General features: G+C 48.7%; 2 protein-coding genes across 9 annotated transcripts; one reads left to right on the top strand and one right to left on the bottom strand.

Annotated features, from left to right (window-relative positions):
- Window positions 1–376: 376 nt before the first annotated feature.
- Window positions 377–15010, top strand: LOC122389390 (farnesyl pyrophosphate synthase-like). 3 transcript variants are annotated; one of them, XM_043381354.1, is made up of 8 exons: window positions 377–676; window positions 9030–9192; window positions 9666–9806; window positions 11064–11267; window positions 11965–12126; window positions 12344–12421; window positions 12984–13118; window positions 14119–15010. In XM_043381354.1, exons 1-8 carry the CDS (start codon window positions 516–518, stop codon window positions 14317–14319), a joined length of 1245 nt encoding a protein of 414 aa, XP_043237289.1. In that variant the 5' UTR covers window positions 377–515; the 3' UTR covers window positions 14320–15010. The 3 variants fall into 3 exon arrangements, with proteins under 3 accessions (XP_043237289.1, XP_043237267.1, XP_043237277.1); XM_043381332.1 differs by having other exon boundaries at window positions 377–736; XM_043381342.1 differs by lacking the exon at window positions 377–676 and adding an exon at window positions 7976–8087.
- A 280-nt stretch (window positions 15011–15290) lies between these two features.
- LOC122389413 (ribonuclease kappa-B-like) lies at window positions 15291–19544 on the bottom strand. Of its 6 annotated transcripts, none has more exons than XM_043381454.1 (4): window positions 19488–19544; window positions 16538–16659; window positions 16121–16240; window positions 15291–15954 (listed from the first exon to the last, which is right to left on the bottom strand). In XM_043381454.1, the coding sequence occupies exons 2-4, from the start codon at window positions 16604–16606 to the stop codon at window positions 15850–15852; spliced, it is 294 nt and encodes a 97-aa protein (XP_043237389.1). In that variant the 5' UTR covers window positions 16607–16659; window positions 19488–19544; the 3' UTR covers window positions 15291–15849. The 6 variants fall into 6 exon arrangements, with proteins under 6 accessions (XP_043237389.1, XP_043237358.1, XP_043237408.1 ...); XM_043381423.1 differs by having other exon boundaries at window positions 19484–19504; XM_043381473.1 differs by having other exon boundaries at window positions 19469–19494.
- Between the last annotated feature and the right edge of the window lie 44 nt (window positions 19545–19588).

Here is a 19588-nt window from a genome sequence, read left to right as displayed (position 1 = left end):
CCGCCGTCAAAATTCGTGTGTGCTGTTCATGGACACCTGCGGTAACTGCGGTAGCTGCGGTAGATCGCAGGCTGTAAGTCCCGCCCACTTGTGCGCACGTCATCACGCGTTCGTCTGAGGCGGCCGTGTCAATTTTCCGCCCAAGTTACACGAATGCGCAACTGCCGCGCCACTTTGCATGACAAATGGTTCCTGCGGCCGCTGCGGTCGGATCGTTTCGACCGCAGGAGACGCAGGCGACCGCAGCCGGCCGCAGCCGTATGACGTCACACCACCCGCCCCATCCCCACTTTCTGTGACGTCATTACCCGGCTGACCGCCGAGCCGCAGCTACCGCAGCTACCGCAGGTGCCCATGAACAGCACTCAGGCAGTTTACATTTGTTTTTGATCGCGGGTGGTTGTTGTCGTGGTGCACTGTTCCTATTTTTGAAGTGTCATTGCAAGGAGAAAAACTGTTTTATCATTATCCTAATATTCTGAATATTGTGCTGCTTAGATCGTAAAGGTGGAGCAATGGCTTCACAACTTCTGAAAGGAAGAAATGTTCTGGCCCTAAAGTCTTTGCTTCCCAAACAAATAATTCCATCATTTTCCGGAGCTGCTTTTGATGGAAGCAAGACAAAGAGGCCTACACCTTCAGTTGCCTATGGTTCAAGATCTCTGACAACGACTAAGTATGCTTCACCACCGGAATGCACTGGTGCTGGCTTTTGCTCTCATTCTTTTCAAAGATGGTGAGGCTTCTTCCGCATCTGCATGTCTGTGTCTTTCTATTCCTCTACTTCCTGAGTGTATATCTGATCTATTGAATTGAGAATCAGTGTGACAATACCACATCACAAAAAAACATTATGTTTGTGATTGTAAAGCAGGTTATACCTAACTATTAAAGACGTCCATTATTTCAATTATGTTGTATTCAGCTGATATTGTTAACCAGAGGTTTTGAACTTCCCTGTTACTTACATATCTATTCAGGAATCAAGATGAGACCAAATGTATTGGTTTCAAGATGTATTCAAGTTGCAGCCCTGAATTTCCATATAATTGATTGCATTTGGTCAGCTCAAATCTCAAATTACAATTATTTTGATCATGATTCATGATTCATGATCCAAGACTTTCTTCAGCCAGGGGCTAAAAGCTAATAATGCAAGAGTTTAACATCAGAGATTGCAGTGATCATATCAAATCATTATTCCATTTAGATCATTCAAACATCAGAGATTGCATAAGTCTTAGATCATTTATGGTGTCAAAATAACAATTTCTACATTTCCCCAATGAATTATAATGGCAAGGTCATGTGACCAATCTGTCCTCAGGTGACCCTTAAAAAGAGACCTGGGAGATGTAAAATGCAAGGCCTTGGGAGGTTACTAAGTCCTGTAAGTTTCATCTTCCTTGAGCAGTCCTCTGGCACTGAGGGCTTTGCAAAGTTGTGACATTTTAGGGTCATGCAGAGGCTCACTTATGACTTCATATTTAGCGACCTGACCAGGCCTGAAAATATTGTGAATCTCACAATGTCAGCTTGAATCAAAGGTCAAGTGTGTCATTAATTCAGCTGTCCACCCAGCGTGTTCTGAAGGATCCCTATAGATTGTCTCTCAGTCATCCAAATTGGTCTGGGCCGTATCTGGTTTTACTAGATGGCCAGTTCCGGCCTCCGGCACTTCCTCTGGCCGAAGTATGGGCAAAGTCTGGAGCTCTACTGGAGCTGACACACGATCCCGGATCCCAGAGCTCGCCCGCACCACAGCCGGACTTAGGCAGCATCAGCCGTGCCATACCTCAACCGTGAACCGTACTTCAGCCCACTCTAAATTGCTTGACAAGCTCGAGCTGCACGGCATTGACACTGCCTGGTTTCGAAATTATCTTGACGGTCACACGCAAAGCGTAGCCATCTCTGCCTCACAGAGCTCCCCTCCGCTCAACATTAGCCAGGGCGTCTTCCAGGGGTCATCTTTGGGTCCTCTCTTGTTAAGCATCGTCGTTACCGATCTTAGCTTGTACGCTGGCGACTCTTTTATCATTCAGTACGCCGATGACACCCAGGTTTTAGTCTCTGGACACAAGTCCGAGCTACCTGACCTTATCTTAAAACTCGAGGCATCTCTCCAGTCGCTTGGTGATTACTTTCATTCGAACGGTCTAAAACTTAACGAGTCAAAATTCGAGCTACTTCCTATCGGCTCACGTCAAAATCTGCGAGACCTCCCACCGTTCACGGTCAAGTTTCGGCAAGCCGTGCTATCACCTTGCACTGAAGCAAAAAATCTCGGTGTCACTTTTGATCGCCATCTCACTTGGGACTCGCACGTATCGCAACTGTCACAGAAGTGCTTCGGCATCCTTATCGGTCTCTCCCACATCCGCCACTACCTACCATCCGGTACTCTCCCAATCCTTGTGTCTGCCCTCGTCCTTTCCCACGTCCGCTACTGCCTCTCCGTCTGTGGCAACGGGTCTGCCAAGAACCTCGCCACCATCAACAAATTTCTAAATTTTGCGGCCCGAATCATCTCCGGCAAAAAGAAATTCGACCACATCTCCTCTGTCCGTGCCTCCCTCGGCTGGCCGGACCCCTCCACTATGGTTCAAGCCCAAACCCTAAACATCCTACACAAAGCTAGACGAACAGGTCAGCCCGAGTCACTAGCTGCACTATTTGCCACTAATGCCGAGCGTCCAGACCGTAGCCGCAGCACCAGGCAGGACCACCTGCTTAGTCTTTCCCGCATACACGACTCGGCTGCGGGGAAGCGGCAATTCGTGTACCGCGCTGCCGCAGGCTATAACGCCCTACCACGCGAGTTCTGGGACATGTCCACCTCGATGTTTACCAGCAAGGTCTTAGAACTCTTATCTTCGGTGACATGAGCTGACACGTCGCTGTAACCGCTTTTAGCTTCTGCATCGTGTGTGTAGTGTGGTTTATGTGTGCTCACTTTTTATTCTCATCATTGCATTTCTTAGCGTGTGTTGACTCTGACTCGAGAATAGCCCTGTGATTCCGATCTCATGAAGGGATGAGTCTATGACGTAAATACAATACAATACAATACAGCCACAGTAAGCCAGAGCAGCTACGAGGCAGCCGGACCTGGCCGTAGCACGCCGTGGCAGCTGGAGCCGGACTTGAGCCGGACTTGGTGGTCCGAAACCATACCAGCTCCGGAGCGCTACGGCAAAGACTGGCTAACCGGAATGGAGCCATATCGACCCAAAGCCCCTGTTCGGATGGCGTTCCATGGCCCAAATCTAGCATGTCGCAAGTGCCGGAGAAAAGCGGACTTGGGCCAAACCAAATGACTGGGCTGGTGGATGGCGCCTGCCCCCCCCCCTCCGGCTTCCCCCTTTTCACCGTGCAACGTCCATAATGCATTGTTCGTGCTTATTTGCTTAAAGGTAGTGTGCCAGCTTTCCTGGACCGTATGGAGTTAATGGCCCAGATAAGGAGAACCGGATTTTTAGAACTTATCCATACCTTCAAAACTCATGGAAACGTCTTAAATTCTTCAAATTTTGAGTACCCCAGTGCGAAATTCGCCCCGACGGGTTGTCGGTCGTACCCCAACCACATTTCACACCACTATGAACAATAAATGCACACACTGAAATCGCTATTACCGATAGGCTCATCCAATCAAGTTTCGATAAACCCGTTCATCATCATCTCCTGCGGTTTCGAACACGCCTGTTGGTGGTGCGGTAGACCGCGCCCAAAGCCAGGGCCCCGGTAACGTGAGGTAGCCGAGTCGTGGCAGCGTGCGCTGACCCAAGCCGGGGCCGCGCGTCCTCCCGGTGTCATGTGATAGCCCGGGGCTGCCCGCGGGGATGCGGTAGACCGCGCCCAAAGCTGCGGCCCCGGCTTGGGTCAGCGCACGCTGCCCCGACTCGGCTACCTCACGTTACCGGGGCCCTGGCTTTGGGCGCGGCTTCTGCTCATACTTTGTGGTGCGGTGGTGGTGCGTCGGGCCGCGCGCTCTGACTTCGGCCAAGAAAAATGCGTCAGCTGATCAATGTCATTTCTGCCACTTGCGTGTGGTGAAATGGGGTCATAACTTAAGAGACGGCTTTTTCATATCAATTATTTTACATGAAATCATACTTCAAACCATAAATAATGTTCGACAGCCAAATAAAAGAAACAATACCAATACAGGCTTACAGTTTAAGGCTCGACATTGTGTTGTCTACGATTAGACAGCTGATAACTCATTCCCGTACGTCGTGACTCTTTAATGACCTTTGCTTATTGTCACATGCGCGCCGCATTCGCGATTGTTGCCGACGCCTGTTTGCAGCTCAGCCCACTACAGTTGTTATACATATCGAAAAACCGATAAACTTTTAGGCGAAAAAGGCACTATTCCAGGCCCATTTTTGATTTTTTTTTGCGATATTAGGTAAAAACAGAAGCTTCTTATCCTAGGAAAAATAAAATGGGAAATCTTTCAAAGGTGGCACACTACCTTTAATGTGGTGTCTTCATTTGAGGACATACTAAAATTTGTCAAGAAGTGCACTGCGGTGCATTTATTACTACATTGGCTGGTTTTGCTGCACTACTGCCAGGCAGTAGGTTGTGGCTTTCGTATTCCATGGAGGTGCTGAGGCGCGATCTCCGCCGGCTGTTTGTCAGTGTCCTGCTCCGCCGCCTGCCCCGTTCGCCGACCGGCCCGTTCGGTCCGCCGCGCCGGTCCTGACCGTCCTGACCGTCCTCCGGTCACTGACCTCCCCCCGTCGCGTCTCCCTCCCCCTCCCACCGCCGCGCCTCCCCGTTCCGCTCTCACGCATACACCGGCATACCAATGGCTGAGGGCTGATTAACCAACCGGACCGCGCCGCCAGTCGCCTGTAGTCAAAACACCGTCCTCCGACGCGGCAAGGCGTCTCCATCTGTGGCGCCGTCCTCGCCACCGATTTGTTCGTAGTCCTATACCATCCCCGGCTGGTCGCCAGACGCCACCAGTTATATTACTGACCGTATCTACCCAGTCACACCGAGAACAGATAAGTCGGGTGACCATTCTCACAACGGACCACCCTGGTCACACCAGTCAATCGCCCAGTCTGCTGAGGATCGTCTATAAAAGTCGGACAACTCACATTCAACCTCAGCCTAGCCGAACCTTCACACCACACACCGTCCTAGACATAGCCGCTCTGTAATTCCTCAACAGTCAGCGGGCAATTATAATCACGTTTATACAAGAGAGTCAGCTGACTTTGATACTTTGACAGCCAGGCGGCTGTATCAGCAGCTGCCTCTAACGGTGCCCACATTTTTTATCGTCGTTCTGTTTACTCTGTACCCATCAGGAAATGTGGCGAGCGCCGAGCGATCTATTCCTCTTGAACCGCAGACAGATAACTCACTGACAGTTTTCCCTCTCTCTTTGCTCAGGAGCAATAGATTTGTGATTTATATTGCACCGATCCTCTTTGTTGCATTCATATTCAATTCATTTTCACATCAGTATTAGGTAATTTGCATCGTACTGGCTGAACAGGGCAGGGAAGCTTTCCGGATTTGATGGCTAAGTGCCATTCGGCAGCGGAAAGGAAACGTCAGCAAACATTTGTGTTGTGCTGGTCATCAAATGATTAACCCGCGCCCCGTAGGGCTACCGGCGGACCCTACCACCCGTAGGGGGGGGGGGGGCCGTTTCGGCCCCCCCCCCCAAGATCTCGGAAAGTTACCGCCCGATTTTCAAAATTCAAACGGAGTTCGATAGCCCCACCCGGGAACTACCTTGTGACCAAATTTCATTGACCTAGGTCAAACCGATGACGTCACAGGTCAGGTCAAAGGTCAGATTTTCACCGTGAAAGCGAGTAAATTGGTAATTTATTGAAAACCATCGATGGTACATTGTTCGTCAAACACATACTTTGCTATCTGAGGTCACTGATACCAGGTCAGGTCACAGCGAGGTCAGGTCACCGGGGGTCACAATATGAATGTGTCGTGTGATACATGTTTTATGGTCCATTTTACATGACAAATGCGATTATGTGGGTTAGGCAGCCTTTGGGGCCAGCCTAGGTCACGTTTTTGTGAAGGTCAGGTCAAGGTCAGGTCAAATTAGGTCAAATTTCAAAGTTGATATTTTTGCATAAAATGGGTATCGATTCGATGCAGCTCGTCACGGGGAGTCTAATGGTGGTCTTTGTTTTGCTATACGAGTTCTAGAATTGCCAAAAATTGAGTTTGAAAATTTGACGTCATCATTTTTAAACAGTTATTTTCGCTATAACTTGGCCAAAAAACGAGGTATCGATCTGAAATTTGGTATGTAGATAGAAGACGGTAGGCACTATCACATATATTCCGGTTTTTTCGAAACTCAAAAATCTTTTTGGATTTTTTGGCAAATATATCCAAAAAATGCTTTTTTGATTTTTGGGGGTCAAAACTCAAAAATTTCAAAAATTCGACATAGCAGTTTTGTAGCCCTGTCAATTCTACACCTTTTATGTCTTGATCATTTTTCTGTATCTTCAAAGCTGTAGTCCTGACAGGTCTTCTCGCGAAGGTCTTTTTTCGGTCGAAAATGACAGAACATGACGTCACTCTGACGTCATTTGTGGCCAACCTATCATAGCCTCTGGAAAAATTTTTGGTCACAATGTGTAAAATTGATGTCCGGAGGGGTCCTGAAAGTTTGGTGGCGATATCTCCAGCCGTTTAGGAGATATCGACCGAAAAGGACAGGGGGGCCGTTTCGGCCCCCCCCCCCTACGGGGCGCGGGTTAACAAGTCACGGTAACTTATTGCATTTGGACCGGAATTCCGTGTCTGAATGTAATTGCAACCGATCCTATTTAAAGTTGCCGTGTTTTGTCGTTACTGAAACGGAAGGTATCGCGATTACCGAATGCAATAGCAGCATTTGCATGATAATCGGAAAGCTGTAATCGGCGGAAGCTCGTTTCGGCGCTGAACATGGTGTCCTTGGTCTGTGAGGTCTTTCACGGGCGTTACTACCTACTGCCGAACTGCGTGGCTGTTCAGCGTCCGCCCGTTACGTGCGCTGTAGCTGTGTAATGTGTATGACTGGGGTGATATATGCAGTACCTATGCAGTATGCACTATGCAGTGTGCACTATTTGCGCCTCGACCTTGGGATGGAGCATGACCCTGTGGCGCTGGCACGGGTCGGGCCTGTCTCCCTCTCTCCACTCCTCTCCTCTCTCCCCGCACCATCGACTTTTGCAATACCGGACTTCGGTGACGATTTACATATTTGGCGATAGCTGGGAATTATCGGCATTTAGAAATTTAAAACTAGTTTTATTGCATCTTTTTCAATAATTATTGAACCGTGCTTTTAACGTCGATAAGCTTGAACAGTAGCTTGTATGCGATATCCAAAGGAGCTCCCGCCGTGCCGCTACACTGGCGTTTCACGGCTCGGGCCGTCAGTTTCGGGGCGGTCTGTTTCGCTCCGCTGCTCGAGCGCTCGACAGGTGGCTCAGTGCTCACACCGGCGGCGGCCCCACGCCTGTCCCACCGGCGCGCTGCCTCGGCCTGACGTTTGTCCCGGCTCCGCCAACCGCCCCGAGCATGTAAATACGGGACCGGCCGAGCCGCGCCGCGCCGCGCTGGCCCGGTCCGATCGGTTACTCCGATAGGACCCGATATATCGTGGGCCCCTCGCTGTGGGGTTCACCGGCCGACCCACACACCATCCTTTGTGTCCGTCTGTCCGGCGGTGGCGGCGACTATACCAACCCCAGCGGAGGCGCTGCCGCAAACAGGCGCCGCGGCACACGCCGTCGCTAGGTGCCGGTCCGATAGGCCGGCGGGCCGGCCGGAATCTGTGTCCGGTGTGGTCCTGCCGGCGCCGCTTCCATCGCTTACACGTCCGGTGGTGGCGCCGCCCGTTTCCGGCCAATGGTGGCCCCAGGGCCGGATGAGGTCACCCGGCGGCGCGGGTGTAGTTGCAGCCGGAGGGCCGGGGTCGGCAGTACGGCGGGCTGGCTGACAGGGAGAGGTGACTGCGGGAGCCGGAAGCTGAGCCGTACAGATACCGACGCTGCAGTTATGGCAGAGGAGGCGTCCCCAGAGGAGTGAGTTACCCGTGTGATCCATGTAGGGCCGTTCATTTGACATTTCCTACTCCCAGATGCATTGCTTATCGAGCACCGATAACGAATGCCAAGAGTTATTTGTTTTGTTGTATGGTACTTTAATTTTTCAACACGGCACGATTTACAAACCAAATACCTACTTAATGCCTACAACTTCGCTGTGTGATGCGCATTGCACTATTCAGCCTACTTCGCCCCTCCCATCTCTTGGTGACTGTTATTTTGAATTATTTACTCATTCAAAGACTGGTGCAGTGGTTGGCTTACCTTTTCTGTAATCCCTTTCATATTTATGACGTGTCTTGCTTGTTTCTTGAGGGTGACTTCGGGTGCATTTTTCCTCTTCTCATCATGATCGCACGACACTATTTCTTCTCTAAACTACAATCGTCATCATATCAAGTGATATGAATTACGCTGCTGCGTTTAATTCAGCTCAATTAGCTCAACTTGTATGCTCATTCATCTGCGTTTATAAGCTTACGTAGCTTAATTGGTGGAGTCATTGTTGCAAACGTTTGCATTTGGATCGTCGTCAAATGCTTGCAGCGCTTTGCTCAACCGCTGGAAGTGTTGCCTCAAAGTGTTGTGGAGCATCGAATAGCTACATCTAGCCGTTTTTGAATGTTAAACATCTCATCTGTTTGCCATTTCTGTATTCCTTTATCGCCCCGCCGCCTGTCCTTGCCGATTCCCACCCCCTTCTGACCTCCGCCACCGCCGCTGAAGCCACCACCCCTTCTGACCTCCGCCACCGCCGCTGAAGCCACCACCCCTTCTGACCTCCGCCATCGCCGCTGAAGCCACCACCCCTTCTGACCTCCGCCACCGCCGCTGAAGCCATCACCCCTTCTGACCTCCGCCACCGCCGCTGAAGCCACCACCCCTACTGACCGCGCCCCCGCCGCCGCCGTGTCCCAGGATGACGTACAAGTCGACGGCAGTGCCGCCGGCGGCTGTCACCTCGGTGGCCAGCCGGGACGAGCGGCGCGGCTTTATGGCGTGCTTCCCGGACCTGGTGCGCAACCTGACCGAGGTCGGCTTCCACAAGGACCTCGAGGAGGCCAACAAGTGGTTTGCCAAGGTCCGTGATGTCGTACCGGTGTGACGTATGGTGGATGTGTGCTAACGGGACCTTGGAAATTGACGGTAACTACCGGCGAATGCAAAGACCGGGGCCGTAATGTAGGGTCTTATTAGGGCGCACCAGGGAATATTCGTTCAATTTGCCGAACCATACCCGTTTTGCTCTACTTGGATGACTTTTTATTGGTACATCAGAAGCCGTTCTATGGCAAGGGGGTTTTACTTAAACATTTGCTTTGGTTCTTAATCTGTGGCTGAGAACCATATTTGGAGTAAGGTCTAACGACATCGCCTATTTTTCGGTATCAAACACAATTCTATGATTCTACGTTAATTTGAGCACAACCATAAACGATAAATAATTTCGAACATTAGTACTACATTAGAGTTCATCCAATTCCCGTCCCCTAACAGCCCGCCAACTGCCTGGCCGATCTGCTGACCGTCGTCCCCTCTTACCAATACTTGCAGGTGCTGCAATATAACGTTCAGGGCGGTAAGATGAACCGCGGCCTGGCCGTGCCGCTCACGTACAAGATGCTCGTCCCCGCGGAGAAACAGACTGAGGAGCTGATGCACCAGGCCTACATTGTCGGATGGTGCGTCGAATTGGTGAGTGACAACGGCCAAAGATAGCTGTAACTGCGTCAGAGGCCGTGGGCTGCTATAGTTTGTCGTGAGTGTGGTGACCTAGCATGTCACATTGAGCCGCGTCTCCGGTTTTCCTCTGATTTGTAGTTGCAGAAGCTGGTCGGGCCGCTTTTGTAATCAATGGTCTGTTTAGTTGACAACAGTTTGCTAATATCATGAAACATGATTCGGAATGTGATCTGCCACATCAACTTTTTTATCCTAGGTACAGCCCACCGCTAAAGTAATGTAGGGTTTTACCAATCTCAACGGTTGGCTCTGAGCGGCGATTGTTTAATGCGGAGTGATCGAAAAGAAGATGTCAATAGCTAAAGTTGCAGCTGCAAGGGTGACGATACATATAAGCTACATTCAAAGTTTCATTGTAGTCTGGCTAATCGTTCCTGAGCTTCATAAGCAGAACATACCCATGACTGAAACCACACATTACTTCTGCTGTGGACTGTACCTACCTGATTATCGGTTTTTAATCGGCTTTAATCACCATGACTTTGAAACTATACGAACTCTGAATAACTCTGAATAATAAAACCGAAATTCGTTCGTATATCGGAACAGTGCATTGAGATGAGCTCAACATGCATCGTAGCCTATACCAGGCCCTGTGTTTTGAGCAAGATCATTCGAGCAGCGCGTATCCTGGCACATCCTGACGGATAGGTGGTAGGGCATGGGGAGGGGAGGGGGCGTCCGGCGCCCGCTGATGCAACACTCCCGAATCGTCCCCTCCCCCCTGGCGATTGGACGGTGTCGGGGTGGGGGAGGGGTAAGTAACACTGAGCTACTGTTGGTCATCAGTTCGGAACGGTTATGTGGTCGGTATTGCGTGTAACGATCGTGTGATCGTGCGTGTAACTATCTTCAACCGATCGGTAGTCAATGTCATCAGATTCGTGAATGTAACGTGCAAAGCGCAAGTTATATTGTTATGAATGCGCTTGACCTTAGAATAATTCATAAGAAATGTCTCCATTGATCTTACTGAATTCCAGCAGTGATGCTGTTTATGAGACTATCTAACTCTATGGAGTATCTAGACTTTCGGTGCCTGATGTATTCGTCAGCTCACCAGTACCATTTACCATCAGTACCATTTATCCCGTCCTTGGGTTCGTGTCGGCTCGGCTGCTGTGGTCAGCGTCCATCACCCCACGCAGCCTCTGAACCCCCCCCCCCCGCGCAGTATCCCCTCACACCCCCTGTCCGTGTGCCCCACAGATGCAGGCGTTCTTCCTCGTTCTAGACGATATTATGGACAACTCTGAGACGCGGCGCGGCAAGGAGTGTTGGTACCGCAAGGACGGCCTCGGCCTGCCGGCCATCAACGACGCCATTCTGATGGAGGCGGGGATATACAAGCTGCTCAAGCTGCACTGCAGCAGCGAGCCCTACTACCCGAACCTCATCGACCTGTTCCACAGTGTGAGACACGGGGACGGACGGGATGGGGAGATTGAGGCAGTGTTTCATTTTTCAGCCTTTTTGGTGGCAATTCACACCTAATGGGGAAAATATTTTCATCCCTAAAATATGAATGACCGACTTTACTTCATCTCTGAAAAGAGTTTCATGTATTCCCAACAGCCAGTTCACTTGTCACTTGACAGTTGATGCACCCACATCCTTTTGTTCCACACCCTGTCAAGATCCTGACATGAAATCCTGGTTTATCAGTTAGCATAAAAATTGGCATTACACCATTTTGCAAAAATAGTGCAGTTATTTACTTTCTTTTTTCTCATCCTAGGATTTTTTTCTTCATCGGCACACCCAACCAATATCCAATTTTAGAACACTGGATTGAGGGATGGCAGGGATAGGGAGAGGAGACTGAGGGACGGGAGGGATGGAGAAAGGATACATGTAATGGGTTGAGTTGGAGCTGGGACAGTGCGATAAGCAAGTGTGGGAGTTGAAAAAGTGGTGTGGGTGAGAAGTTAAGGCGTCGGAAAGCGGTTTCTTATTGCATCATTGGTATTCATTTTACGATATTCAAGCTGCCTGTTTTCATCAGAACTATACTGTGCTACGTGACAATTAAAGGGTGATGAATTGTGTGTTTATCTCGATGTCTTCTGCCTCTCGTTGACACCTCCATCGATGACACCTCCATCTCCAGACTACGATGAAGACGACGCTGGGCCAGAGTCTGGACCTGCTGGGCGCGCAGAGCGGGAAGCTCGACCTGCAAAAGTACACCATGGAGCGCTACTCGGCCATTGTCAAGTACAAGACGGCCCACTACTCGTTCCACCTGCCCATCGCACTGGCTATGCACATGGTGAGCGCGGAGACGGAGACGATACAGGGTCGGTCGGGGGGGGGGTATGGGTTGGTTGATATGTATTGTGTAGTGTGGCGGCTGGCTGATGGACGGTGGGCAGAGAAGAGGACGGTCGGTGTACCAGTGGTGGCTGGAGCGATATCGATGGAGGTGTGCTGTGGTTGCTGGATGTTTAGATGCATAACTGTTGCTGACAGTGTGCGTTATTTCACAGGCCGGCATCTCGGACCCGGAGAGTCACCGTCAGGCCAAGCACATTCTGCTGGAGATGGGCAACCTCTTCCAAGTCCAGGTGAGGTACCCGTCTAACCCTCTGACCGCCCAGGCGTCTGCTGGTCTGCGAACTCTGTACATAGATGCCCGATGTCCGTTAGCCCTCCGTTAATCGTATGCTGCGCTTGTAGTCTATGGAACATGACTTTTATTACTTGTACCCAGCGTGGGGAGGACCTATGCCATTTAATATTTTTTTTCTTGCATCTATGGCGTTAAATGTAAAGAATAGACTTGATATGATTTTCGTGTACTTCAACTGTGATGATGATGATGATGAATTGGGATTTTTGGGCGCCCGGACTACATTGGTCATCGGCGCCCATTCTACTTCAACTGTCTTGGTGGAATCCATGGTATGAAAAATGAACATATCACCCATTATGAGGTACGGTTCGAAAAGCATGATGCATGCATGTGCCGCGTTATGGTACTGTGCCCGGTATCATGCCGAGGTACGGTGACGGTCGGCATTACAGGCGGCTGTTGGCCAGTATGACACCGATCAGGGTACGGTGACAGTCGGCAGCAGTGACGGCTGTCCTAGTGACTGTCGACCTCCACCCGGCCCGTGCCCGCAGGACGACTTCCTGGACTGTTTCGGCGACCCGGCCGTGACGGGGAAGGTGGGCACCGACATCCAGGACGGCAAGTGCTCCTGGCTGGTGGTGGTAGCACTACAGCGGGCCTCCGGACGGCAGAAGCAGATCATACAGGTACGGAAACAGATCATACGGGTACTGAAGCAGATCATACAGGCACAGAAGCAGATCATACAGGTACGGAAACTGATCATACAGGTACAGAAAATGATCATACGGGTAGAAAAGCAGATCATACCGGTACAGAAGCAGATCATAGACAGGTACGGAAACTGATCATATGGGCACAGAAGCAGATCATACGGGTACAGAAGCAGATTATACAGGTACGCAGGTCACAGGCGACCTGAGAACACTGTCCGCCGGGCGGCGCGACACGGTTGGGCCGGGAAACGGTGTGGGCCGTGGCTGCTCTGGGAAGTTACTTTGGCAGGACAGGTCTGTGATCCTAATGGTCTTGGATGTCAAATGACCCCTGCTTTTTTATGACATCGTAGAGAGAAAAGTTCATTTCCAGTTTATCTACACGCGGGATTGACTAGGGAGCTTTGGATTACGTTAGAGGTGGCAAAATGTGGACCCGAGGACCCGGTCCAAAGAACCAGTCTGGACCCATATGGGTCCAGACCGGTTCCCCTGGAAATTTTCTGACGGGTCCAACCGGGTCCTACCATAAACTATACATCTTGCACACTACACATAATGGCAAAATATGAAGTGAATGAAGTGAGTATTTCTTTGCACACAGTAGCTCATGAGAATTCCCAGTGGGAAATAGGCTGTTTTACATGGTGCAACTAATGATACCTACAAGTAGTTTGTATTAATTGACTTTTGGGGAACGGGTCCAACTGGTTCCGATTCCAACTAAGACCGGGTCCGACTGGTTCCAGACATGTCTAGCCGGGTCTGGTCCGAGTCTGGTTCCCAAAATTTTCATCTTTTGCCACCTCTAGATTACGTTACAGTTGTACTGTTCCCTCTACCCAGCCCCTTGTCTGCTGGCGTGTGTTATCACTACCTCTGCCGCCTGATACAGCACTCATGAATCCACTGAACGCTGGCACATCACTTTCTCGTCAGGACTGCCCTAACTTGCGCCTCTCGTTTGCAGGACAATTACGGTAGCTCCGACCCGGAGAAGGTGGAGCAAATTAAGCAGCTGTACACCGACCTGAACCTTATCTCCGTCTACAAGAAGTACGAGCTGAACAACTACGAACTCATCTGCCGTCTCATCGAGCAGACCTCGCGTGGAGTGCCGCACAAGGTGTTCTATAAGATGCTCGAAAAGATCTACCAGCGTGAGAGTTGAATGTCCTCTGTGAGTTGACGATATTGAACTGCCGGCGCCGACGCGTCTTCTTGAACTCTTTTGTACAGATTAGTGATGTTTTTAGACGCTTTGATTCCGTTTCCTGCTGTTGGAATTATTTTTCGTCTATCGTTTTCATAGCCTGTTTAGCGCGTTCTCAACGCGTAGTCTTTCGGTATGTTCATTCCCCAAGCCGAGCTTGCCTGTTCAGACATCTATTGAGAGTATGCAGTATTTGCGTCTCATACGCGCCCGCTGGGGTGTCTGTTATCGGTGTGACGCCGCGGCCTGGTCCGATTCCTCCGTAGCCCCCTGTTGTGGGCCAGACCGCGGCTACTGACCCGAATCACGGACAGACAGGTCGTCGCCGGCTGTCAGATTATTTATTTTCAACCACCTGCTGCGTCTTCGCCGTGTCTAACTCTAGGTCGAAGTGTTGTTGGGCGCGCGGCGGTTGGATCGAGTGACGTTTGCTGCAATAGCCGGCGGTGGGTCGCGCCGGTAAATGCTTCCACTGCGGTCGCGGGGCGCCACTCGGTTGGCTCCTGTTTGTGTTGGGGCGGCCCAAGTCGCCGGAAGACTGCCCGGCGATCTGAGCGAGCTGTGACGGAGCGGCCGTTGCCATGGCAGCGCGCCGCGGAGACACGCGCATTGTCTAATAAAGCGCACCTATTACATATGAAGTATTGTGTACAATGTTTAAGTAGGTGGCGTCACTGGTCACAAACGCTCACGACCGGGAAGCAGAACTACACCAAAGTCGAAGTACGTTAATGTCGGACGTGTGGATTTCTGAATCGGCCAGTCTAATAGACAACTAATCTATTGAACATTGATGTCTTGGCGAAGACGAGCGTAAAAGCAGCTAGGGGTTTCGCGGTCTTCTCATCCCTAGCCGGAAACACTGATCACATAGCCACCATAGCACTTTTCTTAGCTTTTTATCCGATCGAGAACGCAACATGCCACGGTGTTCAGACAGTTGCGTTTATTCCTCGGGGCTCAAGGTTTCACCGCCATTCGCTGACTAAAACAGGCGGCGCCCAGTCAAGCAATATGCATCCATCAGACTCGTATGACATCGCTAGCTCTAAAACTCCTGGAATGTAGTATCCTCAGATTTCCTTCACCGTCAATATGGTGTTCGGTTGACCACCGATGACGCTACAGAGTACAGAATCACAAAGGGCGCTCACTGACCGCAAACCTTCCACGAAACATACGGGACGTGACACATAATCGGACAATCAAGCACGTGATAATATTGCAAGCTCCCTAACATATCTTCTAGGACAATTTCTCGCACACACGGTAAATCCATCTAAACATGATTATATACAGATAATGTTACAGGATGCGTTCACAGTGGCCGGGCCCATAACTACAGGGAGTGGATCCGGCCACAGCTCGGCGGGCGCGTCCTCCCTCAGCTGGCTGGGTGGATGGAAGTGGCCGGACCCGGGTGGTCGGGCCGACCGGGAGGTGCGCGCCGGGAGACAGACAGACAGTGGGAAGTCGGCCGGGCTACCCTCACAGCTGGAAGTGGCCCGCCTGTTTGTTCACGTGGAACTGCTGCATCGATATGACCAGCGTCACCAGGTAGATGGCCGCCGCTATCCAACAATTGTACGCAATCTGAAAAACCGATGTAGAGTCACGATCAAAAACAAACTACACAAGACCGAAAATGAAAATGGTCTGGGAATGAGATGGTTTTACGTGCTCAGGTATCTGTAAATAAAAATAAGTCTCAACCCATGTGTATATTGTTCGCTGATATCAGAGTCCCACAGGTGCTTACACTGCTGTAGGCGTCGTCGGCAGCCTTGTACAGTTCCTCGGTGGTGTCGTAGTGCTCCTCGAGTCCCAGGTCCTCGATCAGACCAATGCTGTTCCACATGAACAGGCCGCCCATAATGGACTGCAGGACGACAAAGGTCAGAGGTGAAACCAGACCAGCAGTACCTACTATTACAAAATGAACCTTCACTACTGATACAGCTTCAAACATATTGTCAAACAACTGAACACCAAAGGAGCATTCATTCATTATCGATGGATAAGCAAACATAAGCTAATTTTATAGTGCCTAACTGAAACAAATGACAAGGTGTGTACTGTGCTAAGGGTGAAAAAAAAATGACAATGAGACCCTCTTTGAGGACTGATCTTAATCAGCTAATCCATAAAGAACCTGAACATGTGAACCGATACTTACCAGCTGGATGATGCCCCAAACGCTAACAATCAGTCCACAGAGGGAGCACTTGGGTCCACAGAGAGGCATCTTGAGGTCCTGGGGCAGGAAGTGACCCACTCTAAATGGCTCCTCCAAAAGGGCTGAAAAACAAAGGCAAACAATAGTAATATTACCTAGTTGGCATCTCCAACCTCCATAAGTACCTAAAATGCAATTATACCTACTTGATTTCATCAGAGGCAGCTCAGCAAAAGTTGACCAATGAGAACAACAAAAGCATTCATGGCATCCAAGCTCATCTCCCAATCCCAACCGCCTTGTCCCAACCCGTCCCAACCCAAGTCCCAGCTCGGCCTCAGATTTTTGGTGATTCATAACATTTTCATTTACCACCTTTTCTTACACATCAAATAGTGTCACTTGAAATTAAAGACTTTCTTCAACAACTTCCTTAATTTTAAGAAAGAACACAAAAAAGAATCATCTGCTAAAGAAACATACCACCTTCCTAAAGTTAGTTTTTTGCTACAGTTTTACAATTTGATGCTTAAAATGATCACAAAAGAAAATAATTTATATCTACAAAAGAAATTTTAAAATAATTTTCATAAAAAAGGACGAACTACCTATAGTTCAACTTTGGTAGAGGCTAAATAGGTAGGTACTAAGTAGTGCTTGTGACGGAAGCTTAATGCACGTTGACCAATCAGGTGGTGTAAGTAATTCAAAACCAACTGCATGCTGATTGCTTGACATTGACATCTGTGATAGGTGGCTGCATTCTTGGCATTCTTGCATAAAACACTAAATTCCTGTGTAAAGCACTGATTTTGGATTGAGGCATGGTATATCTTTGTGGAGGGTGATCATTGTCATTGGCAGAGCTGGGCAAGTGCGTTCCTTTAGTGCGTTCCTGCGTTCTTCCGTACGTACGCACCGCCCTTTTTAGGAACGCAAGAACGCAGGAACGCAAAGTTTTTCAAAGAAACGCAAGTAAGAGGAACGCACCACCCGAAATTTTGAAGCGTTCCTGCGTTCTTGCGGAACCACCCGAAAAATTATATTGCTGCCAATGACCTCTGTGTCAAATGTTTGAATCTCGAGTACGTGTGTTCGCCGGTAGAGGCGCCACTTGTCGGTCGAATCGAGGAAGGCTTGCTTAGATTTAGTGGTGATGTTTACTATTCGATTCGGTTTCAGGCATTAAGTGTGTAAATATTTTTAGTGGTGCTGTTTATTATTCGATTCAGTTTCAGGCATTAAATGTGTACAGTAAATATGATAACTTTTACTAAGATACATCTTTTAACTTAACTATTGTTTTTAAGCAGGTCGTATTTTTGTTGAAAACCCCACGGATGATATTGGTAAAACGTATTTCAGATATTTGATTCGGAAAAGAGATGTCGAGTTGCTTTTCTGCTCCACGTCGCCATTCTGGGTATTTTGTGATCGATTCGCCCCGTGTTTGGTTGGGCCCTCGCCGCGTGGTTCGGCGGTATCTTTGAGGGAGGAACGCAGGAACGCAGGAACGCTAACGCACCGAGCGAAAAAAAATTGAGGAACGCTATTCCAGGAACGCACTAACCGCGGCCGGAGGAACGCAGGAACGCTAACGCACTACCGAAAATCGAGGAACGCGCCCAGCTCTGGTCATTGGGCCATAGAAGCTCCTGAGTTGTGCTAGTCTCTGCAAGGCACCAAGTTACAAAACTGCCATTCCAGTTCAAAACCTCATGTTGAAAGTGGCATACTTCCTTCAAAAAGCAGGTGTACAATCAAGAGTTGAAGGGAATACTTCATTTTCCTTAACTGAAATAAGTTTTTTGCACTGATTTTATGATTTTGTGCTTAAAATGATTAGAAAATAAAATAAAACCTTTTATCCAAAGGATTATTTTCTATATTTTAATGTAGGAAGAACCAGACTGGCGTTTGGTTCATCTGTGATTGAATCAATTGGATTGAATCAAACAAAATTTGTTGAATCAAAAAGGTTTGATTCACCGTCAGGATTGTTTGATTCACAAGCCATGATTGAATCAAATGCATTGAGAATCAGGGTTGATTGAATCAAAAAAATTAATGATTCATGAACTTTAAAAAAATGAAGTGAACGAACATAGTTCATTATCAACAAATATTAACACTACTGCCATTACATGACAACAAAAAGAACATAACAAATACAATACTATCCCTGATATTTTGTATATTTTATTTTTTAATTGAATCAAAAAAGAATCATTCAAAAAAAATTGGCTGAATCAAACGTGAATCATTCCTTTTATGGTTTTTTTGATTCTCTGAATCAAAAGGAATCGATTCACCAAATTTTTAAGGAATCAAACGGTGATTGAATCAAACAAAAATCATATGAATCAATGATTGAATCAATCCAAAAAAGTGAATCAAAAACCAGTCTGGGAAGAACTATATTCTAGGAACCTGCCTATATTAAATAATGTTTTACGCGGAAGCTTATCACACATTGACCAATGATATTGCAAAGTTTAAACCTACGCACACTGCGTTGGCTGTAGGCAGCATGCTGATTGGCTGACGATAATGTAGCTGCATTCCTCAGCAAGGCACACATTCATCTGCAAGGCACCATTTACGGAACGGGAAATGGAATATCTTCATCTAGGGTAATCGTTAGGCTGTAAAAGCTCCTGATTTGTGCTAGCCTCAGCCCAAGCTACGAAACTGTTATTCCAGTTCAAAGCCCCATGTTAAAAGTGAGCTATTTCCTTTAATTTTGATTCATGACTCAGAACCCTGACCCCGACTTCAGTGGACAACCACTGGCCACGATTACCAACAACCATCGAAAAAGATACGAATTCGCGTTGCTTCTTTAATTTCTGTTGAATCTTCAATTAATTTTTATACGTCCTATTCCCAGTATTAACCAGCATATTACAACAAAAAACGCATTAACTACACCCGTTCAATGATTACCTACCACACACATAGGTCGATGCGTACAAATTTGTAACCTGCGTAGCTTTTGTCGCGCTGGGAATATGGTAGCCAAATCATATGACCATTAGAAAGGTTTTTCTT

The sequence above is a fragment of the Amphibalanus amphitrite genome, unplaced genomic scaffold, assembly GCF_019059575.1.
Source record: "Amphibalanus amphitrite isolate SeventyFive unplaced genomic scaffold, NRLGWU_Aamphi_draft 000019F_arrow, whole genome shotgun sequence".
In the NCBI taxonomy this organism is placed as follows: Eukaryota; Metazoa; Arthropoda; class Thecostraca; order Balanomorpha; family Balanidae; genus Amphibalanus; species Amphibalanus amphitrite.
The sequence above is the reverse complement of the archived record's forward strand: the minus strand, read 5'-3'. Positions and strand labels throughout refer to the sequence as shown.

Excerpts from the sequence above, each read along its gene's own strand:
- LOC122389413 (XM_043381433.1), bottom strand. The coding sequence starts at position 19,118 with ATGTGTGCCTTGCTGAGGAATGCAGCTACATTATCGTCAGCCAATCAG. Across the intron at positions 16,241-16,537 it reads TTTGGGGCATCATCCAGCTG|TCCATTATGGGCGGCCTGTT; the intron begins GTAAGTATCGGT and ends GTCGTCCTGCAG. Across the intron at positions 15,955-16,120 it reads CCGACGACGCCTACAGCAGT|ATTGCGTACAATTGTTGGAT; the intron begins GTAAGCACCTGT and ends TCGGTTTTTCAG.
- LOC122389390 (XM_043381332.1), top strand. The coding sequence starts at position 516 with ATGGCTTCACAACTTCTGAAAGGAAGAAATGTTCTGGCCCTAAAGTCT. Across the intron at positions 9,807-11,063 it reads TCGGATGGTGCGTCGAATTG|ATGCAGGCGTTCTTCCTCGT; the intron begins GTGAGTGACAAC and ends TGTGCCCCACAG. Across the intron at positions 11,268-11,964 it reads TCATCGACCTGTTCCACAGT|ACTACGATGAAGACGACGCT; the intron begins GTGAGACACGGG and ends CTCCATCTCCAG.